Raw genomic sequence first — 24,316 nt, 5'->3', positions numbered from 1 at the left:
AGAAAAATATTTTGTGGAGAAACACCTAAACATAATTACAGTACCATGTCCTCCTTGTAACAAAGGAAGTAGTCTTGGGACTGGAGCGTGCATATGGGAGGGAGCCTACGGTGGCTTGGGAGTGTCCCGGAAGGCCCTCCAGAGAAGTCATGCAGTGACAGAAAACTGCCCCTAAAAGCCACCCATTACCTTTTCATAGAGCTACTTCTTTTTCTTGTGAAAGCCAAAATGTCTCCAGATATTTTCAGCAGTTTCTAAGGATGCTTATAGCCATGACTAAATTTACTTCTTTCCTTCTATATCAGCTTTTTAAACTGCAATGGGGTTTTGTTGCAATGTAAAACAAACTGTGTTCCTCAGAAAATTTCAAAAATACTAAAAATGAGAGGGGAAAAAAACTCACCCAGTTTCTCTACTTGTACATTAGCGGTTCTCATCCTGGCTGCACATTAAAATTATCTAGGGAGCTACTTTTAAGAATCAGATTTTTTAAGTCCTGGAAATGTAATATAATATACAACGTGGTGACTATAGTTAATACTGTGTTGCATATTTGACAGTTGCTAAGAAGGTAAAAGTTCTCATCACAAGTAAAACAAACTTTATAAGTGGATGGTGACAGATGTTAACTGGATTTATTGTGGTGATCATTTCACAATATATACAAATATAGACTATGTAGTACAACTGAAATGTTTTATGTCAATTATACTTCAATTTTAAAAATCGGATTTTTAAAATTGAGGCTGGGCATATGTTTAAAAGCTCTCCAAGTGATTCTCAGGTGTGGCGGAGATTGAAACCTACTATGTAATTTAATAACTTGGCTATTTTTTTTACCATCATCTTTTAATGTGTAGGGCTTCAATTATTTATTTATTTCCAGAGCGAGCCCCCTCCCCAGGGAGCGGTGGAGGGAAGGGAATCTTAAGCAAGCTCCATGCTCTAAGCAGGGCTCGATCTTACGCTCTGAGATCATGACCTGAGCCAACATCAAGAGTCGGTAGTTTAACCGACTTAATCCCTTTTTTTTTTTAATTGAAGTACAGTTGACACGGGTTTCAATTTTTTAAAATAATCTCCCTCATCCTGCAGTTCTTGTTTGTACATAGAGTATCTTTTGAATATTTCTCGGTGGCTGCATAGTACTATATGAACAGAATACATTTTTAATAACTAACCTATTGATATTCCTTTTCTTCTATTAAAAAAAAAACAAAACCTTGCCATCTGTACAGTCTTTTCCTTTTAATTTTTTCAGGAAATTTCCCGTAAGTCAACTTTCAAACTCTGAATTACGTACTGCCAAGTTGTTCTTCAAGAAATGAAAATAATTCCAGCTTTTGTTGATCGAGTATTTAGGCACGTTGTGTTACAGCTTCCTACGTACGGAAACTGCAACTTAGGACAGGTAACCCGCTCAAGCCCCCGGCGACCAATCGCTGAGCTAAAGTTGGAACCGCTATTTACTGGCCGCCTGCAGGCGCTCGATCCTGACGACGTACTGCAGGGGCGGCCGCACAGCGAGGAACATCTTTGCGGCGCCGGAAAGCACTAACGGTCGCAAACGGCCCTGCGGAGTTAGGGCGCCCATCCGCCCTTCCGCTCGGCTTTTTGTTGTCATTGGCTGGCGGAGGAGTATATAAGGACGTCATTTCCGCCCGCCTGTCCTTTCCGAGCTACCCAGGGAAGGGTCCATACGGCGTTGTTTTGCGTGAGTGCTTTATGGGGTTCCCCAGCCTCTCCGAAAGCCACCAGAACAGCTTCCTGCTGGAGTGAGGGGTGCGAGGACTGGGATGGAAGCTAGGAGGGAGAGAGGGTCTGTCTCCTGCCGACGCGCTCCACCACTGCCCGGCCGCGCGCACGTGGCTGGGCTCGGGCCCGCGAGTTCCCACAATGCCTCGGGAGCGCGCGGAGGTTGTGCTGGAGCCGGGGTGAGGGTGCGGACCGGTCTGCAGCTGGGCGGCGGGGCTGCGGGAAGCATGGCCCACGCACCGCGCTGCGATCGCTCCGGACCCTGGCACTCGGCCGTGAGTTCAGGCTCAGGCGCCAGTTTACAACAGATATTTAGGCTGTTGGTTTTTCCCGTTTGTGTTAAGATTTTTGGCAGGGTTTTGCAGAAAATTAGTTGTAACCCTAGAGAGGAATAATTCTGAAGCGCCCGCCTGCAATCTGTTTGAAAACAAACTTGTTCGCATCTGTACTGCCGTTACTCATCCATACCTTCACTCCGGGTTACTTTGGAGTGTTAGTGGCAATTCACCATTTTCGTCTTGTTTAATTATTTAGGTGTTTTTTCCCATCTCCACACTAAAGATTTGCTGTAATTTTATAACGTGTGGGATATGTCTGTTGCGTTGTGTCTCATCCCACTAGACTATAAACTGAAAGGTGTGGTCCTTGGGTTGCATTTAAATACGAAGGTGTTTGGCTCTTGAGTAGGTAAGAATGCCCCTGGTCCCTTACCCACTTAAGTCACTGGAATGAAAATGACTGGATTGTTAACTTGTTTTTCAGGTTTCCGTCGTAACTTAAAGGGAAACTTTCACAATGTCCGGAGCCCTTGATGTCCTGCAAATGAAGGAGGAGGATGTCCTCAAATTCCTTGCAGCAGGAACCCACTTAGGTGGCACCAACCTTGACTTTCAAATGGAACAGTACATCTACAAAAGGAAAAGTGATGGTCAGTTGTTGCTTTGATTTGTGGGGAAGGGCATTCCAACTAAGCACTGAATGAAACCAGATCACTACTTTGGAAATAAGCTTTAAAACTAAGTAAAAGTGGGGTGCCTGGTTGGCTTAGTCGGTAGAGCATGCGACTCAATCTCAGCGTTGTGAGTTTGACCCCATGTTGGATGTAGAGATAACTTGTAAGAAATTAAAGTGTTCTGGTGGTTTTGGGAAGGATAGCTTTCTGGGCTTCAGTGTAAGAGTATGTCTCTTGACAGGTTATGGGACTTGGGTTGCTCCATGAAAGAGCTGTGAGATATGATGAGGAAGCTCATTAGTTTTATTTTCTACAGTGCCTTGTATTTCACAGGTACTGATACAGGTTCGTTTGAGTTCTGAGAGTAAAGTAGAGCAAGAGATAGGAAAGAACAATTAGGCTTGGAAGGGAGTAGAAAAGGGAAGGTAGGTTGTGAAGCCTTTGTAGTAAGGCATGTTGGGCAGGGGAGTGCTTCAGCTCAGAGATGCAGCCACTGAAGGATGTAAGCGTGGGAGTGGCATGTTGTAAAGCAGTTTTGGGTGAATCTGGCATGGAGGTAGGTTGAAAGGAAAGTGTGGCTAGAGGCCAGGAAGTGGGTAAGAACTTGTAGGAATCCATATGGGGGCCTGATGGAGGCTTAATGCAGGAAAAGAAAAAGATGCACTTCGCCTACTGAATCAAGGGTGCACACTATTAAAGCTCAAGGTTGAGGCCAGCCGTGGCCAATGAACTTCTGAGTGTCGGAAGTGTGCTATAAAAATTGCAGGATTTTCGCTAACACCAGTAGAGCTTGCCTCTATGACTGGAGTTTGATAGTACTCTCTGCTACATTCAGTTTTTTAAAAGAAAATCCATTGCAAATTAGGTCAGGTGTTACAAAGCTTTTTGTTATCATCTAGGTATCTACATCATAAATCTGAAGAGAACCTGGGAGAAGCTTCTGCTGGCAGCTCGTGCCATTGTTGCCATTGAAAACCCAGCTGATGTCAGTGTCATATCGTCCAGGAATACTGGCCAGGTTTGTAAACAATATGCTTGGTTTTTATTATAAAAAATAAGCTTACAGACATTGTGGGATATAGGGAAAAGTATAAGAAAATAAAAATAGTCTGTAGTTTAACTACTTATACAAATCTTGTATTGCCAGTATTCTGTGTCTGCAATATACATACTATTTGGCATCTGGTGGTTTGTTGCGCTTCAGTTTTTAAGAAAGGTTTTCTAATAGGATACCAGTCCCCCAAGGCTCATCACGTCTCCTGAGAGAATCTTTGCCAACACAAGTAACTTAATTTTTTTTTAGTGGCCAGTGGGATAAAACTTGTATTTTGCCCTATTTCTGTTTTGACAATTTTTTGTTGAGAAAACTAATGAATTTCTTGAAAATTGGTTTACAGTTGACCATTGAACAACACCGTGAATTAGGGGCACTAACCCCATGCATGACCGAAAATCTGTGTAACTTGACTCCCCAAAAACTTTACTGATAGCTTACTGTTGACCTTCAGAAGCCTCACCAATAAGAAAAGCAGTCAAGTAACACATTCTGTATATGTATTATGTTCTGTGTTTTTAGGAATAAAGCAAGCTAGAAAGAAACTATGCAGTACTATAAAAAAGAAACACATAAGTGGATCTGCGTGGTTTAAACCGTGTGGTGTTCAAGAGCCCACTAGATTAAGAGCTCTAGTAAGGATTTCAGTCAGCCCATTTCTAATTTGAAAAGGATGTTTGACTCGGATTTTGATAGGTACTTAAATTGTCTAGTGAGACAGGTTCTTTTGTACTTGTTTAGATTGATGGTAAAACTGGTTCCCATGAATTTAGGGTGTATTTTGCAGGGGGTTATTCCCCAGAGGCTGGCTTGTGACAGCACTTAAAGTAGGGTGCATAGTAGAAGACAGTTTTTAATTGCTACTGTGAATGAACTTAGTGACAACTCATCGTGGCTTGCCTCAACAAAAATTTACAGAGCATCTATATTGATAGTCCAGGCAGTGTTGCTAGGGTTTTGGGATATAGCAGGAAAATACCAAGTCTGCCTTGCTGAAGGGATGCAGGAAATACATTTTTATGGAGGTAAAAAGGAAGGGAAGGGAAAGAATGTGGGTATATTCCTGCTTTATGTAGGGTAGCTGTGATGAAATTGGACCAGGTCATGGAAGTGCTTATTGGTTGTCAGGCACTGTCGTATTGATGAATTTAATTTTCATGACCCTGTTGGAAGCACGCAAGTAACCTGCCCAAGTCACTCACAGGAGTGGCTTTCTTGGTTCTTGAAACCAGGTGGTATGGCCCTGGAGCCTGCAGATATGAGGAAGCCAGTGAGCCACAGGGGCCCTAGGGGATTGAGAGTGGGGACAGCATTCCAGGCAGAGGGCCTTGGGGTGGGGTATGCTTAGCATTTCTGGACCCTAGTTCTGTAAGTAGTTCTCAGGTAGCACAGAGGACAAAGAATTGCTGGGTGTGTGAAGTGCTTTGATGTTTTCATTGTTGAGCAGGGAAGATGGGAGGGCTCCCAGCTCCGTGGGCTGTTGCAGGGTGGTTACAAAACTGGGTGTCTGCACATGGACACTTGGGGAGTTCTTTGATGCCATCTCTGGAGCACTGCTAACTCTTGATGTTAATTCTTAAGCGAGCTGTGCTGAAATTTGCTGCTGCTACCGGAGCCACTCCTATTGCCGGCCGCTTCACTCCTGGAACCTTCACTAACCAGATCCAGGCAGCCTTCCGGGAGCCGAGACTGCTGGTGGTTACTGATCCCAGGGCTGACCACCAGCCTCTTACAGAGGCGTCCTATGTTAACCTGCCTACCATTGCTCTGTGTAACACAGACTCTCCTCTGCGCTATGTGGACATTGCCATCCCTTGCAACAACAAGGTAACTGTGATGACGTACACTAGAGCCTCGAGAGTGCTCTTGAAACAGTTGGGCATTCCTCTGCACATTGTTAGAGCTTGGAGTTGAGGCCGCTGACTGGCCGATGAACTCACAAGTGTAGGTAGTGTGCTACACGAGGGGCAAGTCTTTTCGCTAACACCACAAGGGTCTCTGGCCCAATGAGTGGAGTTTGATAGTAATTCTTGCTACAAGTATAATTCATATGTGTCAGCTTTAAGGAGAAATCCTTTTTTAAATGGTCTGTATTTTCTTTTCTCCACATTTCTTAACTGCTTGGGCCTCACACATTACTGGGCCTTTTCGATTTTCAGAGCAACTTGATGAATCCTGCTATAAGGTCCTAAAAAAGGTGGGTTGCGTATGGTTCACATTGGTCCAGTTTACTGGTCTCAAAATCTTGGTTCCACATAGGAATCACCCAAAAAGATGTTTTAATACCAGTGTCAGACACTCGTTCCAGGTATTTTGTTTCATTGCCTAGGGTGGAGTCTTGACAGTTTTTTTTCTTTAATTCCCATGGGTCCAGTGGCAATCAAGGTTGAGACCCACTAATACACAGAGTACTCCTTCTTAAAAATAAGCACTTAACAAACTAAGAGACATGTCTATTTTGTTGATACCAGGGGTCTAGATGATGGGACAGACAGGTGGGATGGGGAGGTGCATGCTGTTGGGGGTTGACCCAAGTGTCACTTCTTAACCTGGCGCTCTTGCAGGGAGCTCACTCAGTGGGTCTGATGTGGTGGATGCTGGCCAGGGAAGTTCTGCGCATGCGTGGCACCATTTCCCGAGAACACCCGTGGGAGGTCATGCCTGATCTCTACTTCTACAGAGATCCTGAAGAGGTAAGCTTCCTCCACAAAGGCCTGTGGTCACATAAGCAAATCAGACATCTTGGTCTGCTTCTTTGAAATAAAATTGTCTCTATAAACTTTTTTTTTTTCCCTTAACCAGATTGAAAAGGAAGAGCAGGCCGCTGCTGAAAAGGCTGTGACCAAGGAGGAATTTCAGGGTGAATGGACGGCTCCAGCTCCTGAGTTCACTGCTACTCAGCCTGAAGTTGCAGACTGGTCTGAAGGCGTGCAGGTGCCCTCGGTGCCTATTCAGCAGTTCCCTACTGGTATGTGTTGGGATAAGTCAGGCTGGTGTTTCGGGTTTTTGGTATTCTTAGTTTAACTTTTAAAGGATCTCCATGGCTATGTATGTAAGCATTGAAAGGTTCTCATCCCAGTGTGCTGTAGCTGTGCTAATGACCTGACAGGTTGAATTCAGGTGTTTTTGACGTGGTGTGGCTGGCCTTGGGTGTTTGTCCTTCCGAATGTATAGTTGGTGGAATTCAAGGCCCAGTGTTGGTGGGAGTGGGGCTGACTGTGTTTTTTGGTGTTTCCTTAACAGAAGACTGGAGCGCCCAGCCGGCCACTGAAGACTGGTCTGCAGCTCCCACTGCTCAGGCCACTGAATGGGTAGGAACAACCACTGAGTGGTCTTAAGCTGGTCTTCCACAAAGGCAAACAAAATGGAAATAGAAATGGAAAAGGTTGACGGAAAATAAACAGTTTGTAAAAGTCGAGTCCATTTCTGCTTATTTTGCATTCCAGATCAGGAAATGCCTGGGATTACTTCAGGTCCTGACTTGTTTACTTCTAAGGCCCACTTAAGAGAAACTCAAAAGATACTGGTTCTTGAGAGTTTCTCTTCACTTTCTTTTTGTGTAAGGAACAGCTGTTCTGAAAATAGATTTAGGGGTGCCTGGGTGGCTCAGTCTGTTGAGTGTCCCACTTTTGATTTCAGCTCAGGTCATGATCTCAGGGTTGTGGGATAGAGCCCCATGGGCGTGGAGCCTGGTTAAGATTCTCCCGCCCCACCCCCCACTGGTGTGTACTCTCAAAAAAATTGATTTAAATAATTGTAAATAGGTGGTAACCCTGGGAATATATTTTCCAAGTTCAGACCTGATACTCTCTCATTGCCATCTGCCCTGGTAAATTGTGGAGCCAGAGTTCGAGTAAATTGCTTTTCAGTGACAGCCTTGTATGCCAGTTGTGTGGCCAGTCCTCGAGTAACATACGGTGTTTGAAAACCTGCCTAGGGCAAAGGTGGGGTGCAGTCTTTTCTATTCCGGAACACTGGAGGGGCCCCAGCCTGTCACCAGGTCAGCTTGCCTACTGGTTCTGGGAGGGTTGTACAGGTGTATAAAAATGTCATCACGTTGTGCTCTTTATATCTGCCATTTTCTGTGTACTTTCCATTCTATTTAAAATGCAGCACTCCTGCATTAATTTTACAATAACATTTGACCCATTAAAAATTCTAGAGAAATCGGATGGACCCAGGTTTTTGAGGAACCTGAATGAGTTAAACATTGATTCACTTCCCTCTTGGAAGAGCTATAAATATCCATGTGACCTGATTCCCAGGGCCACTTCCAGTAGTGAAGGGACCCCATAGCTCAAGCATCATTGGCTTCATGGGGATTCTGCACTGGCTCTGTGCAGAACAAGTTTGGATGCCTCTACCATAAAACTGTAAAGCTCCAATGTGCTTAGGCCTTGAACGCATAGCACTTTGTAGTGCTGCAAATGGTCATTAACACCAGTTAATTCCTGGAATCAGGATGGCTGGAGGGAGGGATGAGATGCATGAGGAGGACCAGAAAGAAAATTGGGAGCTGGGGAGAGGTGTACCTCATTTAACAGCCTATCAGTATGTTTTGGGGTGGAGGGGAACGAGAGGAAAACTGGCATTTCCTGGCAACTTAATCTGTATTCTGGAAAATAATGCTGGCATCAAAGGCTGACACCCATCCCTGCTTCAAGCTGTGTGTGCTAGTGGCCAGGACCTCCAAACTAGAGCCCTTGCTGTGTTTCTTTTTGCTCCTTGCTCGGGCACTTGTCTCCTGGCATTCACACGGTAGTTCCACAAACAGGCTTCTTTTTTTCCTAGAATCTAAGTTCCTAAACTTAAGTTCAGAGCTAAGAGCACCAGCTGGCCTCTCCTGGCATGGTTGGTTTATGCCCAGTGTGATGCAGCCAGGAGATGGAAGTGGAATTTTTCACAGATCTTACCCACCTGGGTTTAGCTTACGCAGGGCTTCACACCCTCTTCCTGCCTCCAGGAGAATTATTTGATCCCGTTTCTCTTGTCAACAGCTGCTGAGATTCTGCTCCAATTGGGGACCACAAGGTGGCCCAGACAGAAGCCACACCACTCTGGGACAACACAGCTGCCCCCTGGCTGCAGAGCCAGTACCTTTACGCCAGCACGAACTGGAATAGGCATTTTTAACCAATCCAAACTCACTTTGTTTCGGCTCGATGGTACCTACCTGATGGTTAGTCCCTAAGGCCTGCTTAATCTACGTGACAAATTAATGTCCCCCTCCAGGTGTCCACCCTGCAACTGGCAGCTTTCCCCCATGGGTGTTAGCAGCCTTGATCTTCCCGGGGACTGCTGGAGCGAGGAGGACCTTCCCTCCCTCCCCTGCCCTGCATTTGATTTGGCCGAGGGGGCCACCTCCTTTTTTTCCCTTGGCACCTCTCCCACCTCTGTTCACACTAGGACAGTCTTCCAGGACGCAGTAACTCAGTTCTCTTGTCCCACCTGATCTTGGAAAGTGCTGTGAGTAACATATGGCTTATGATTTTTTTCCTCTTTATTGTGGAAACAATACCATAAGAAGAAATGTCCAGCTTAAGGTTTTTCTTGTTTTTATCACAGCTTCCAGCTCTTGATGCACTTCTTGGGTTTTGTCTTTTAAACTTACAGAAACTGAATTCCATCCAGTTTTGTAGAGTTCCCCCTTTTCTCCCTCTGCTTTCCTAAATACGTTGGGGGCTTCTCCTTCCATAGAACACGTTTCTTAGTACATCCCAGTACAAAGGCAAATCAGCATCCCCGCTGAATTCAGCCTAACACAGAACTTGACGCTTGGTAGATACTAGTGAGTGAGTACTCTGAGTGAACAGAGAAAGTGGTTAAGAATGGCTCAGTCAGTTAAGCATCCGACTCTTGATTTTGGCTCAGGTCGTGATCTCAGGGTTGTGAGATTGAGCCCCGCATTGGGCTCCATGCTGGGCATGGGGTCTGCTTGGGATTCTCTCTCTCTCCTCCTCCTGCCCCTACCCCCTTGAGTGCTCTCTCCCTCCCTCTCTCTCTCCCTCTTTCTCTCTCTCTCCCTCCTTCCCTCTCTCTGATAAAATCTTTGAAAAAAAATACTAAGTCTTAGAGATTTACAAAGCATTTAAGAAAGAGCTGGAGGGTTAAATTCCATTTGGCGAGCCTCAGGCTCCCAACAAGGCTTGAGGTGCCCACTCTTGCACATTATTTGGCAGCACAGGGCTCACTTCACAGGCAGCTGCATCACCTGCTCTAAAACTTCCCTAGGGTGTTAACAGTCTGTTCCCCTATGTCAAAGCCTTAATCTCACACGGTGTTTCAGGGACATGCTACAGTCCCCAAGGTTGGCTGGGGTTGAGGTCTTCTGGTGAGGGGGTGGGTGAGACTGGGTCTGGTGGGGGCCATGGCCCCGCACCAAGGACACCCTCACCCAGTGACCTGTGAAAGGACTCTGGCTGTTGCATTACCCTGGACATCATGTGCTATGAGTGAGGCAGATAGCAGAGCAGACTTGGGAATCAGCTATGCCTGAGATGTTGAAAGCAAGCCCTGCCTAGCTCCTTCCTCGTGTGGGGCTCTGGGCAAGAGATGTCTTCCAGTGGCCCAAGTGGCCCCAGCATGGGGATAATCATGGGGTTGTGATTCAGAGATTGTTATGCACAGCAATTAGCCTGGATCCTGGCATGTAGCAAACATTCATTCTATGTATCACATTGTCTTTTGTTAGTGCATAATTTAAAAAGAATTTTTAATTGTAAAATGCATGATGTATGCAGATGACTACAAAAGATATATTTGTATATTCTAGAAAAATAAGAATCAAATGAAAGCCTCTGTAATCATTACATGGGTTTTGAAATAGAAAGGTACCAGGACCTGAGAAAGTTGTCAAGTGAGCCTCCTATTCCTTGCTTGCCCCTGTAGTCGCAGGGTTCCTCTCCTGCAATCCCTTGGTTCACTTGATTTACCTAAGTGCCCTTTCAATCAAGAATTGTTTAGTTTCCCTGTTTTTGAGTTTCCTATAAATGTATTCCTAGCATATTTTCTTGTGTCATTTGCTGCTTTTTTTAATTTTTAATTTTTTTGGGGGGGGGTAGGGCAGAGGGAGAGAGAGAGAGAATCAACCTCACAACCCTGAGTCATGATCTGAGCCAAAATCAAGAGTTGGTGACTGAGCCACCCAGGCGCACCTTGTGTGATTTACTTCTTGCCTTCAGTGTTATTTTTGTGCTTTTCAATCCAGTTGCCATGTTCCTACAGAATCATCCATGATATCAATATCCTGCAATGGCCATTTGGGTTGTTGCCACGTTCTGACCATTATCAACAGAACTACTTTGAATGTTTTTGATAGATCCTGGTGCACCAAAATTTCCCCACTGTGGCCTTCTACTCTAACTTCAGATAATGTCAGATGGTTTCACAATAGTATACAAAATCCTATGAAAACACCACCACAACCCTCAGTACCTTGTAGTGAAAACACCATCCTTTCTTCACTGCTCAGAACTGCTGCCTCTCAAAATCTAGGGGCTGTCGATGCAAGGTCTGATCCTGATCTCTCTATTCTACCACCGCTCTAGGAGTCAGTCCCTGGGCCAATGCCACACTGTTCTTCCTCTTTACTAGAATTTTATAACCTATCATGGCAATAGGGATGGCAATCCTCCTCCCTTCCTCTTCTTGATCATTTTGCATTGTTATATACATTTTTTAATCAGTACAGTTCCACTATAAATCCAGTTGGGATTGTATTGATTCTATAATTTAGAGCAGTATTGACTGACATTGAGTTTTTCAATCCATGAACAACCTATATTTCTTGCCAGTTTCTCATTTTATGTCCTTCCCTCAGTGAAATTTTATAATTTTTCCTGAAGAGGTTTTGCACATCTTTTGGTAAATTTATTCCTAGACACTCAAGATATTTTAAATTGTACTCTTTAAGAAGCCACTATTAGGAATCCTGTTGTAACAGCTTAATCCATATTCTAAGTAACATAGATATCCAGTGGTAAATGGTAAATGTCACTATTGCCATGGGGCTTCTGACTCTGCCTGAGCAATCATGACCTTATTAAATTCCATCCATGAAAAGCCCGCTCCAAACCTACATGCCACACATTGTAGTCATTCAGTAGAGCAGAACCTGTCATACTTCTGGTGCTAAGTGCAGCAGGGTTCACTTAGGAATAACCCAAGAATTACCCAATTTTATCTCTGCAAAGAATCTCAAGTAAAATAAGAATTCAACATTCAACATATTTATTAAGGACATACTCTAGGCCAAACATTCTAAGCACTGGGGATAGAGTAGTGAATGAAAACAAAGCTTGTGACCTTGTGACCTATATTTTGATTGGGGACGCAAGTAATTAGTTAACAAGGAAACCATTTTCTATGGGAACAGAAGTGAGGATGATGGGAACATGGAGAAGATGTCTAAAACAGAATCATAGGCATTAAGCTATAGAAAGAAGCAAATGGAAAGTATTATTGGGGAGAATCAAGAGAGTGAAGAAACAAACCTGAAAGGAGGAGTCTCAGCCCAGTCTCACCAAGTAGAGCTGAGAGAGGTCTACCCTCGGGGAGCTGGGGGCCTTTACCATAGGCCCTGGAGTCTCTTGGAGCCCATGCTGTGTGAAAGGTGTAGATCTCCCCTGTCTGCCCCACAGAAAAGTCACCTACATTTTTTCCTTCCCTTTTCCTTTAGATATTTCTGGATATTAGATATTCTGGAAATGAGTTGGAAACCAGAAAAATAATCTCTAACTGCATAGACATCTACCCCCAGTTCCGCCCCCTGTTGTACCCTCACTGGAAGACAATGTCCCAAGGAGCACTCTTCCCTCTCCGTGGGTGGTTGGCTCAGTTCACACTGGGACGAAGAGCACCCAACATTGCCAGAAGTGCCCACCATCATGTCCCCACCAAAAGTCCTTCCACTACCTCCTCAGCCACTGACCTCTGCATTTCCTTCTATCCAATACCCTATCCCAACCCAAAGGTGTCTTCCATTTATGATTTGCAAGACAAAGTTACAGCTTTAAGCTAAAAGTAGTCCTCCAGACCATCATGGCCATCCATACATAGGACTCTTCTCAGGGCCTCAGAGGCTTTCAAGCCTGAGGGAATGAATGGGCTGGTTTGACATTTGTTTCAGAATCCCTAATAGAGGATTTTTTTTTTTTTTGTATTAGTGTATATCATTTCATATAGATATAATTGTGTTAAGTAAACTGGTGTTTCAAAACAATGTCTATTAATACTCTGCAATTTAGAAATGAAGAAATATCACAATTTAAAATATAATGGACAGATTTAACAATAAGACACTGTTGGAGAGAAGTTTGGAGAAAAGTTAGAAAAACATGAAAAAATTACAAGGAGACAGAGACAGAGGGACAGAAAATCAGAAAGAGAAGATACACAGAGGGTAAAATGAGAAAGTCAAACATCTAGTTGGGAATTGCAGCAGGAGAGAGAGAATGAGGACAGTCAGTGTCAAAGAGAAAAGGCTGAAAACTTTCTGAAATTCTCACGAATCCACAAATTCAGGAATCCCACTGTGTACCAAGTAGGATCAATTCTTTTTTAAACATTTATTTATTTATTTGACAGAGCACAAGCAGGGGAGCAGCAGAGGGAGAGGGAGAAGCAGGCTCCCCACCAAGGAGGGAGCCTGATGAGGACCCTGGGATCATGACCTGAGCTGAAGGCAGATGTTTAGCTGACTGAGCCACACAGGTGCCCCAAGTAGGATCAGTTTTTAAAAACCTATCCTTTACATTGTTGAGGAATCAAGGAAACACCAAAAACAAAAGTGTTCTTGAAAGCAGCCAAGGAGAAAAAGAACACCTGATTATTCCCCATTAAGAGTGACCGAAGACAGTTGATGGAGAAAAATGAATGGTCAACCCAGCTCTCTTATCCAAGAACTAGGACAATATAAGGACATTTCCAGAAAACAAAAATAAAGTTAATAAGGGGGGAAAAAGTGATGCTGGTGGAAGCTGTGACCCATTGCTGGTGGTCCACCAATGTCCATCCTCCCTTCTTCCATAGTAATAGCTCCCCTGACTTCTATAGCTGGGCATAGGCTGAGAAGCTGGTACCTCAAATTACATGGTGGTAGAATGTTTGGTCAGGTTTCGAGGCCTGCATTACTTTGGACGGTAGACTATAATTTGACCAAATCTGTAGCATTAGGGAAATGGTAGGAAAGATCCAGAATGATGGCTTATGTTGACAATTTTTTGACTGCTTTAAGCAAAGTCATGAGAGAGACAAGAATTCCAGCTAAATCTGGCCAGCCTGTAAAGCAGCAATGGAAGGATCCAGAGTTTTGCTAATACAGGCACATTCTATCTTTGGTATCCATATACTCAGCCAAATATTTCTGTACAACCAAGTCAAACAGTTATGAGCTATGCAACGGAAGGGGCAAACTTTTTAGGGGAAAACTTTCTTAACTCTTTGGGAAGATGGCATGCAGGAAGGTGAGATTAAGGTAGGATTAAGGTGTTGTTTTCCATTACAAAGCTACCATAAACAAGAAAAAAATCTGGCAAAATCAGATTATGGTTAACAGGGCTTTGGAACAGGAACTCTCCTACTGACTAGTGGGAGTATACATTGGTACAGTTTGGCATTATTTAGTAACATAAGCATCTCTAATATCCCTGTTCGGGATATACGCCAAAGAAACTCATGCACATTTGCACTACGATATGTGGACAAGAATGTTAATCAGCAACCCTGGAAACGGTCAACGGTCCACCTACAGCACAGTTGATCAACTGTCATATATTTACATCACAGAGTGCCAGGCAACAATGAAAATGAACAAAGCACAGCTACACAAAATGACATGCATCAGTTTCAAAAACATAGCTTTGGGCAAAGAAAGTGGTAACAGAAATTATTCTTAATATGTGATTCCATTTGTAAGAAGCTCAAATACAGACAAAGGGAAACTATATTCTTTAGAGATGTATTCCTTGGTGGTATACATTAGCATCCAATTTATGGGGTAAAAACCAAAAAAAGAAAAGGGCATCTGGGTGCCTCAGTCGGTTGAGCATCCAACTTGGTTTCGGCTCAGTTCATGATCTCAGGGTCGAGGGACCGAGCCAAGCACTGGGCTCCATGCTCAGCAGGGACTCGGCTTCAGATGTTCTCTCCCTCTTCCTCCCTCTCAAATAAATAAATAAATAAAATCTTTTCTTAGAAAAAGAAAAAAAGCATTCAATAAAATATATACAAAGAACAGAGGGGGCATGTTGAAGATAAAGTGTTTCAATGTCTTTGTTAATGAAAGAGGTTAAAATATCAACTCTAGAATTTAAGAATGTCTTTCATCGGGGCGCCTGGGTGGCTCAGTCGTTGAGCGTCTGCCTTTGGCTCAGGTCATGATCCCAGGGTCCTGGGATCAAGCCCTGCATGGGGCTCCCTGCTCTGTGGGAAGCCTGCTTCTCCCTCTCCCACTCTCTCTGCTTGTGTTCCCTCTCTGTGTCTCCGTCAAATAAATAAATAAAATCTTTAACAACAACAACAAAAAAGAATGTCTTTCATCCCATACAACCTTGCCACTACCTCATGGATGGAATCTTTGTCCTCCTCCTCTTAATCTGAGTGAAACTTTGGGATTCCCTCAACTACTAAGCAACAGTGGAAACTATGTTGTGTGATTTCCAAGGACAGAGCATGAAAGTGCCTTTGGTTTGGATCTCTTGGGACATTTGTTCTGGGAACTCTGCCATTGTCCAGTGAAGAAGCCCAAGAATCTGAGAAGCCCACTTGGAGAAGAAGCAAGGCCCCTTGCTCCCAGACCCCAGACCAGCCAAACTGCCAACCGACAGCCAGCATTAACTTGCCAGCCATGTGAGTGATCCGTACTGAAAGTGGATTGTCCAGTCTCAGTTTGAGCCATCTCTGTGGATGCCATATGGAGCAGATGAAAGTCATTCCTGTCCAGCTCTGTGGAAACTTGAGTATCTGTGAGCAAAAGAAATGTTTCAAGTAGCTTTGCTTTAAGAAAGCTTGTTATTCAACAATAGACAAATGATACAATGGAAAAATTCTAGAAGCATTTCACTACAGAAAGAAGATATGGATGCCCACTATCACCAATCCTTTGTATCATAGCAAGGACCTTATCAGGCAATGCAATTAGGCAAGAGTAAGTAATTATAGACACAATAATAGCCAACTGACTTTTCCCTATAGAATTTACAATAAGCATTTCTCCATGATATTATAGGTATGTACCTATTGTATATGTTAGCTCTATAATATAAACTGTTGGCTACCAAATAGTTTATATGTTTATTTTCCTATATTTTACAGAATTTCTACTTCATAAACATAGCATCATGAACATCCTTGTAGTTCGCTGGATCAAATGACAGGGACATTTTAAGGATTTAAAATAAAATCATTACATGTTCTTAAATTGCATTTTTAGTAGCATCAAAAGAGAATGCAGAGTTCAATTTCTCATCACCCACAATAATTACTGATCTTTGTTAATCTGATTAATGAAAATTTTATCTTGGTGATGTTTCTTTGCATTTCAACTAGGTAAAAAGCAGTTACTGACCTGCTTTGATTCAAATATCCAGGAAGAGGCTGCAAGACTTCCTTCATGCAGGGGGAAGTGGGTCTAGGTGGCATAAGGTCCCTTCTGCCAACAATAATCTATGCATAAGATAATCAAATAAAAAAGCCACTGCCTGCCACGTTTGCTGCAAAAATAAAGAGAAACATAACATAAACTCTTACAACTTGTAATTTTGTTATTCAACAATATTTGCTGGAAACCATGTGCTCTTCATTGAGCTAGGAACATGGGATCTGACAAAGAACTAGAAACATTCCCTACCCTCCAGGAATTTACCTTGTCATGTAGAAAGAAGACAAAAAGACATTTATTATGTGAGGGTGCCAAAAAGCAGAGATATTTATACCACTTTTTTTCCTGTAAAACAGTAAGTTTATGAATTAAAGATACAGTACTTGAGAAAAACCTTCCATTTCACATTTCAAAGAATTTATATCTTTCACCTTACCCATGCCTATAATAGAGACTACCATCTAAATTAAATGGGAAAATAGAGGAATGTATGGCTTTCATTCATCTAAATCCACAAAGGGAAGCTGGGCACCTGACAGATCACGGTCAGTCATTCTGTTAACCACGGGAGGGCAGTGGCACTCTGCCTATGAAATGCTTCCTGGCTAGTACTTTTCCAAACCTTGGTGAAGATCTGTGCCTGTTCCACCATCTGAGAACTGGCGCTCAGGACCAGAACATGACCCAGGTGCTTAAAACATGGCTTCTCTCCTGTCGGTAGGATTCTCAGCCTCACAAGGGTTCCACCAGGAGACAGCTCCAAGGTCCCCTTTTGTGACAGATTCACAAGGAATTGCTTTGAACCCCCTGCATCTTGCCAGTGATGGGCAGTCCCAGGGGCTCAATATCGCAGAGGACTTCCTCCAACTCAGATGGGCACTCTCAATGAGAAGGCACCGTGGGAAATGGGCGTCTTTCCCACGGGGCCTTCCTGAGGCTGGGAGGGACATATTGTCATCACCAGCGCAGTTCCAGTTGTCTGAGCAGGCCCGGAAGAATCCTACTCTCAGTGTGAACAAGCTGCTTGTTGCTTTTTCTTGTCTTCTCTCTTAGATGATTTCATTTTATTCGAACCTTCTAGAACCCAAACTAGTACATTATTTACCATGGCACAGACCCCAAACACTTGCTACTGTAGAAAATGCCATCTACCGTTGTTCAGGAAACCAGAACCTTAAATATAAGACTGAAAAATTCAGCAAGAATATATCCGATTTAATTCTGTACAAAGAACCTGGTGCATATTGTACACATTCCAGGTTGAAGTCTGCTTTTGTGAAGCAACCCGGATAAATCTAATTGAGTTCTTGTTCTTGCCTTCTAAACAATCCCCTTGGGCAGGAGCTTGGCCACCTTACTTGGGAGGTCATAGCTTATTACCACTCTGGAACTCCTCTTGGGTGCTCCCCCTCCCCAAAGCCCTTAGCTCAAGGGGCTTTGAAATATTTTCCAAGGTGGGAAATCCTTATAAGAGAGTGAACTGAATTTCTGATACAGACTGAAAGAAGTTTGGAATCCGTGAGATGAATAAAAGGGCAATCAAATTGCATATTACCACCCGGGATGGAAAATGGAAATGGACTCGATAGGAATGAGACCAGGTTCTAGGAGTTCTAAGCTGGCTCCAAAGGGTATTTCCAGCGACGGGTCCTAAACATATTCTGAACACCTATAGGGTGTTCCTTCCTATGCAAGTCCAGTCTCTAGGTTAAGGGTCAGTCATGAAATTTCACTCATATTTCTTAGAACTTTGTTAACAGATTGGATCTGCTCTTGTAATGGCCAAGCAGCTCCTATCAATCTCCCATGGATAAACACTAAAAACTCAGGAGGAAATATAAAAAAACTGTTGCCGGAAAATACAAAAAACAAAACAAAACAAAACCCAAAAGTAAGTAGGTTCTGGAAGAGAGTTGACCCCTATAAGAATAAAGTCACTGGATGAGTTTCCCACTTTTTGTAGCTGTTATCTTTTGTCAAGCTCAGTCTACTGGCAGCAGGACAGTTAAAGCTGGAATAGAAGCCCGCAGTCATCTAGCATGCATAACCAGGACTAGTTTGAGGCAGTTTAGTTAAAATCACCTGTAACCCTCCTGGCACTTATTGGCTATCACCTCACACAATGAAAGAAACGCATTTTCTATGACGTTCTCACACATGCATGGATACAATGTGTACCTGAGATTGTTCAAGGACAAAGGACATCTTTATGAAAGGACCAACTACAGGGGGTACAGCTATCATCACAACCAGGCCTTCCTAATTCTCTCATCCTTGCTTACCTGTATGCATTTGTCTGTTTCAGCTGTGTGGGTGTAGGAAGCTGACTTGTCCTACCTCCACGGTGCCTAAATCTAGTGGCGAAGCGCACAGCCCAACCGTGTGTCTGTCAAAGCCTTTGTCGACAAGCTCTGGGTAAAAGCGGACAAATCTGATCTCAGCCTGACATGGAGAAATCTTCCCTCCGGAGTTGCGTCTTGGGGGTCAGGACAGCTCAGGGCTTTCACAGGCTCACAGGATCTAAGTCACCGAGGTCAGCCCTGGCGCTCAGGGTTTCAGCCATTAGCGCACAGCCAGTGAGTGAGCACCGGGCAGGGCGGCCGGCGAGACCTCCCGCGCACTCACCCTTAGCCAGAACTGGCAAGAGCCCGTGCCAGGTAAAGGCCCTGCTAGCAGGCCTGGGCTAAGCTCTCTCTTCCACAGCCTCTAAAATTGGAGCCTGTGCTCGAACAGGTCGGGAAAGAGGCACAGGAAGACGGGAAACTGAGCGCAGTCCCACATCCCTCGCCGCTCCCGCGGGTGCAGCGGGCGGCCGCCGGGCGCCTCCGGGCTCCGGGCAGTGGCCGCCGGGGACTTGCGGGCGATTTGAGGGCCGCGCGGTCCCGACTCCCCGGACGACTCGCCAGGGGGCTCGGCCTCCCCGCCCCAAAAGACCTGCTCCTCGCAGCGGGGGCGCCCTCGCCCGGCCGCCCGCAGAGGGCCGGACCCAGCAGGCCGCTCCGGGGCGCCGCAGTGCTCCCTCATCCGCCCGGGGCGTCGGAGGCTGGGGGCTCCCGTTGGATTCCTCCTCACTCCGGGTCCAGGGCGCCGGCGGGCGGGGGTCCCCACCCTCCAGCCCTGTTTGTCTCAGGAGACCCACCCTGGGTGTAAGCCCGGCCTCCCTCCCTCAGCGCTTGCAGCAACTGCCCGCGGCCCAAGATCCCTGGACAATCCCCAACGGCCCCCAGCCGGCACCCCAAAAGCACCCAGTCAGCCCCCAAGGGAATCCAGCCAATCCCAACGGACCCTGGCCAATCCCCACCGGTTCCCAGCCAATCCCTAACGGCACGCAGTCAGCCCTCAACGGAATCCAGCCAATCCCAATACCCTGGCCAATCCCCGGCAGAACGCCCCCAGAGGCCTCCAGCCAATCTCCAATGGCCCCCAACCAGTCCCAAAGTCCTCCTGCTAATTCCCAACGGTCCCCAGCCAGCCCTCAAAGGCTTCTAGCCAATCCCCAACGGCCCCCAGCCAGTGCCCAACGGCCGCCAGCCAACCCCCAGTGACTCCTGGTCAGCCTCTAACAGACCTCAAGGCCCCTACATTCGGATCTTAACCTACTCTCTGGACAGGGTGGGGCTGGGAGGGCTCCCTAGAGGACGCTGTCTTTAAGAGGGACAGGAAGGATGAGGAGGAACTGACAAAGAGGGTCTGCAGGGTGTTGTAGGTTGAGGGGAGGAGGGTGCCTAAGGAAGTCATAACTTGGGGGGCCTCTCTGGTTATCTGCAGCTGGAGCTTAGAACCGGGGGAGAGGGGAGAAGACAATGCTGGGTAGGAGAGTGGAAACGAGATCATGAGGCCTCCATGCTCAAATGGAGAGGGTTGACTGCTGCAGTCAGATGTGTGGTGTGGAAGGAAGCTCTGGAGACAAGGGGGACAATGGCTGAAGTTCGCAAGCAAGTCTGGGGCAGGAAGCTGGCTAGGAGATTGTGTGGGTGACCTAGGTAGGAGGGAAGGTGGCCTGGGCTAGAAGATGGCCCTTTGGGTGGAGAATTGTGGACTTGTTTTTAAAACTACAGACAAGAACCTAAGTCACACAAAGCAGGAAAGAATATCCAATGGAAAAAAGATTTTCTCTTCAACAAATGGTGTTGGGAAAATTGGACAGCCACATGCAGAAGAATGAAACTGGACCATTTCCTTACACCATACACAAAAATAGACTCAAAATGGATGAGAGACCTAAATGTGAGACAGGAATCCATCAAAATCCTAGAGGAGAACACAGGCAACAACCTCTTCGACCTCGGCCACAGCAAATTCTTGCTAGACTCGTCTCCAAAGGCAAGGGAAGCAAGGGCAAAAATGAACTATTGGGACTTCATCAAGATAAAAAGCTTTTGCACAGGAAAGGAAACAGTTGACAAAACCAAAAGACAACCGACAAAATGGGAGAAGATATTTGTAAATGTCTTATCAGATAAAGGGCTAGTGTCCAAAATCTATAAAGAACTTATCAAACTCAACACCCAAAGGAGAAATCATCCAATCAAGAAATGGGCAGAAGACATGAACAGATATTTCTCCAAAGAAGACATACAAATGGCCAATAGACACATGAAAAAATGCTCAATATCACTTGGCATCAGGGAAATACAAATCAAAACCACAATGAGATACCACCTCACACCAGTCAGAATGGCTAAAACTAATAAGTCAGGAAATGACAGATGTTGGTGAGGATGCAGAGAAAGGGAATCCTCCTACGCTATTGGTGGGAATGCAAGCTGGTGCAGGCACCCTGGAAAACAGGATGGAGATTCCTCAAAAAGTTGAAAATAGAGGTACCCTATGACCCAGCAATTGCACTCCTGGGTATTTATCCTAAATATACAAATGTAGTGATCCGAAGGGGCACATACACTGCAATGTTTATAGCAGCAATGTCCACAATAGCCAAACTATGGAAAGAGCTCAGATGTCCATCGATTGATGAATGGATAAAGAAGATGTGGTTCATATATACGATGGAATACTACTCAGCCATCAGAAAAAATGAAATCTTGCCATTTGCAACGACGTGAATGGAACTAGAGGGTATTGTGCTAAGCGAAATAAGTCAATCAGAAAGACAATTATCATACGATCTCATAAGTTGAATTTAAGAAACAAAACAGGATCATGGCAGAAGGGAGGGAAGAATAAAACAAGACAAAGAGAGGGAGACAAACCATAAGAGACACTTTTTTTTTTTTTAAAGGTTTGTTTTATTTATTTGAGAGAGAGAGGGAGAAGCAGGCTGCCTGCTGAGTGGGGAGCCTGACACGGGGCTCAATCCCATGACCCTGGAATCATGACCTGAGCCAAAGGCAGATACTTAACCAGTTGAGCCACCCAGGTGTCCCGAGATTCTTAATCATAGGAAATAAATTGAGGGTTGCTGGAGGGGTGGAGGGTGGAGGGATAGGATAAAGGGGTGATAGACAGGAGGGCACGTGATATAATGAGCACTGGGTATTATATAAGACTGATGAATCACTGAACTCTACCTCTGAAACTAATAACACACTATATATTAATTAATTGAATTTAAAATAAACAATAACTGGGAAACCATAAATTAAAAAAACAATCCTGTCATCTGCAAAAAACCACAAAAAACAAAAACAACCTAAGTCACAGACCAGGCAAGATGGTGGGCACAGGGCTGTGAAGACAGTGGGTCAAGGGTGAAAGTGGCTGAGTTGCCCCTGCCCCTACCTGAGATGGGGAAGCAGCAGTAAAGGGAGGTAGGGCTGTGGTGGGGAAAGGGGGATGCCAGGTTCAATTTGGGAATGTTTTGTTTGTAAACAGAGATACCCTGGGCCCATCCAGGATTCACAGGGAGGGGTCCAGGGTGTGGACTTGGGAGTCAGATATGGGTGGGATTCACCGACCTATACTGGAGCTAATGATATCAGAGAGCTGGGCTCAGAAATTTGTGGACAGTCCCATCTGAGGGCTAGGTAGAGGGAGAGAGAGTTCACAGGAGACTGAGGCGGCCAGGTGGGAGAAGATGAAGAAAATCAAATGTAAAAGTGTTTTAAAGGCTGATGGAAAAAATCAGCGTTGGGGCGCCTGGGTGGCTCAGTTGGTTAAGCGACTGCCTTTCGGCTCAGGTTATGGTCCCAGGGTCCTGGGAATGAGCCCTGCATCGGGCTCCCCCTGCTCTGTGGGGAGCCTGCTTCTCCCTCTGCCTCTGCCTGCCACTCCCCCTGCTTGTGCTCTCTCTCTCTCTCTGTCAAATAAATAAATAAAATCTTAAAAAAAAAAATCAGCTTTGGAATGGAGTTTGCAACAAACATTGGGCAACGCTCATGAACATTGAAATATAATTCCACTTTTCAGTATCTACCAGGAAGACAGAGGAGGAAGGAGGGAGCGGTCCATTTCTGAAGGCAGTAAGGGGTGCATTGGGTGGAATTCAAAAGCAGTTACTGAGTAAACGCATGTCTTCTGCTAATTAACACCATTCAATAGAAATTCTAAACAAAGGCATGGATAGACTCCCCCCCACTGTAGCGGACTGCTGCCTTATGGCCCTCCAGCTGGGCAGGGGATTATTATTGCTGCATTGCTTATAACAGAGGAACTTCAGGTACATCCTAAATGTCCATCCACAGGGGAAAGGCAAAATCAAAGAGGATCTGTGCAGGTGATGAAACAGGACATACAACAGTTACAAGGAATTCACATACCTATATATCTGAACAGACTCTAAAAACACTGATAAACAAGCAAACACGCACGGATATATTCATATTGACACTTTTTATGAAAAATTACCTCCTATAAAGGAATTTCTATATAGGGATGGGCTGAAGCAGCCGGGCTGGCTGAAGGCGCCGAGCCGGGTGCTTGTGGCCTGCCAGACCATGCATGCTGAGCGGAGCATGCGGTTGGCCTCGCCTCTGCGCTGTGGGATCCACATGTGCCACAGTTCGTGGGCGCCCGTAGGTACCTTCTCGCCTCGGGGTCACGGCCGTCCACAGACAAGAGCGAGAGGACCAGGGACCAGCCCTGAGCCTTCGACCAGGCGCTGCTTGAGTTCCTGTGCGCCTGCTCTCCCAAGAAGCCACTCAGATATGAAGCATTGGCAAATGAACTGATTAATGAAGAGTTGGGAATAGCCTATCCCATTATTGATGGGATCCCTAATATGATACCGCAGGCAGCTAGGAGGACACATTAAAATAATAAGAAGAAATGGAGCAGCACTAGATCATAATTAAAAACCACAACACACACAACTAAATTTTTTTAAAGATTTTATTTGAGAGAGTGAGAGTGCATGAGCAGGGGGAGGGGCAGAGGGAGAAGCAGGGTCCCTGCTGAGCAAGGAGCCCCACGCAGGGCTCGATCCCAGGACCATGACCTGAGCTCAAGGCAGACACCTAACCAACTGAGCCACCCAGGCATCTCACAGACTAGATTTTCTTAATACCACTTACATTTTTAAAAGAGTGGCAGGTAATAAGTGGGGGAGAAGAATGTTTCTGTCTCTTCCTACGGTGACTGCCCTCATTCCGTTGGTATCTCTAGCAGGACTGTTGGCAGCCTCCGTGGAAGAAAACTCCCCACAAGATTGCACCAACACAACCAGCTTGTGCTTTCACGATCTGCTTCTGCCCATTACCATACCAGTTTCTGTGTTCTTCCACCTTTGGACCTGGATGGGTATTAAACTCTTCTGGCATAATTAATACAACCAGAGCCAAGATGATATATATGTATTAATGATATGTCATGAGCATCCATCTCTGAAAGCTCAACTACATGGAAATACTGGAAACCCACTTAAATTGCAGGAAAGTTGCTTTGCCTTGCTTCTCTCAGAGGTTTAGGACTATGGGAGGCTTAAGCTGCAGAAGTTTCTTTTATTGTACTTTTGTTCTGCCCTTGTTTTTTGAAAATTCTAATTTATAACTACTGTATCAAA

At 45.1% G+C, this 24,316-nt stretch overlaps 2 protein-coding genes and 2 non-coding genes across 5 annotated transcripts; all 4 read left to right on the top strand.

Annotated features, from left to right (window-relative positions):
* Nucleotides 1-1,568: 1,568 nt before the first annotated feature.
* Nucleotides 1,569-7,179, top strand: RPSA (ribosomal protein SA). Of its 2 annotated transcripts, none has more exons than XM_036076823.2 (7): nucleotides 1,569-1,714; nucleotides 2,518-2,683; nucleotides 3,607-3,725; nucleotides 5,343-5,588; nucleotides 6,326-6,454; nucleotides 6,564-6,729; nucleotides 7,005-7,179. In XM_036076823.2, exons 2-7 carry the CDS (start codon nucleotides 2,551-2,553, stop codon nucleotides 7,097-7,099), a joined length of 888 nt encoding a protein of 295 aa, XP_035932716.1. In that variant the 5' UTR covers nucleotides 1,569-1,714; nucleotides 2,518-2,550; the 3' UTR covers nucleotides 7,100-7,179. The 2 variants fall into 2 exon arrangements, with proteins under 2 accessions (XP_035932716.1, XP_077929480.1); XM_078073354.1 differs by lacking the exon at nucleotides 1,569-1,714 and adding an exon at nucleotides 2,013-2,030.
* On the top strand, nucleotides 3,390-3,540 carry LOC118525914 (small nucleolar RNA SNORA62/SNORA6 family). Its single transcript, XR_004912371.1, has one exon. It is a non-coding gene; the product is annotated as a small nucleolar RNA SNORA62/SNORA6 family (small nucleolar RNA).
* LOC118525913 (small nucleolar RNA SNORA62/SNORA6 family) lies at nucleotides 5,648-5,802 on the top strand. Its single transcript, XR_004912370.2, has one exon. It is a non-coding gene; the product is annotated as a small nucleolar RNA SNORA62/SNORA6 family (small nucleolar RNA).
* Nucleotides 7,180-23,867: 16,688 nt separating the features above from the next.
* On the top strand, nucleotides 23,868-24,080 carry LOC118525901 (phosphatidylinositol N-acetylglucosaminyltransferase subunit Y-like). Its single transcript, XM_078061223.1, has one exon. The coding sequence runs from the start codon at nucleotides 23,868-23,870 to the stop codon at nucleotides 24,078-24,080; it is 213 nt and encodes a 70-aa protein (XP_077917349.1).
* The last annotated feature ends 236 nt before the right edge of the window (nucleotides 24,081-24,316 follow it).

Source organism: Halichoerus grypus, chromosome 1, assembly GCF_964656455.1.
Source record: "Halichoerus grypus chromosome 1, mHalGry1.hap1.1, whole genome shotgun sequence".
In the NCBI taxonomy this organism is placed as follows: Eukaryota; Metazoa; Chordata; class Mammalia; order Carnivora; family Phocidae; genus Halichoerus; species Halichoerus grypus.
Note: the sequence above shows the minus strand (reverse complement) of the source record. Positions and strands in the feature narration are given on the sequence as shown.

Excerpts from the sequence above, each read along its gene's own strand:
- RPSA (XM_036076823.2), top strand. The coding sequence starts at position 2,551 with ATGTCCGGAGCCCTTGATGTCCTGCAAATGAAGGAGGAGGATGTCCTC. Across the intron at positions 3,726-5,342 it reads CGTCCAGGAATACTGGCCAG|CGAGCTGTGCTGAAATTTGC; the intron begins GTTTGTAAACAA and ends TTAATTCTTAAG. Across the intron at positions 6,730-7,004 it reads TATTCAGCAGTTCCCTACTG|AAGACTGGAGCGCCCAGCCG; the intron begins GTATGTGTTGGG and ends TTTCCTTAACAG.
- LOC118525901 (XM_078061223.1), top strand. The coding sequence starts at position 23,868 with ATGTTTCTGTCTCTTCCTACGGTGACTGCCCTCATTCCGTTGGTATCT.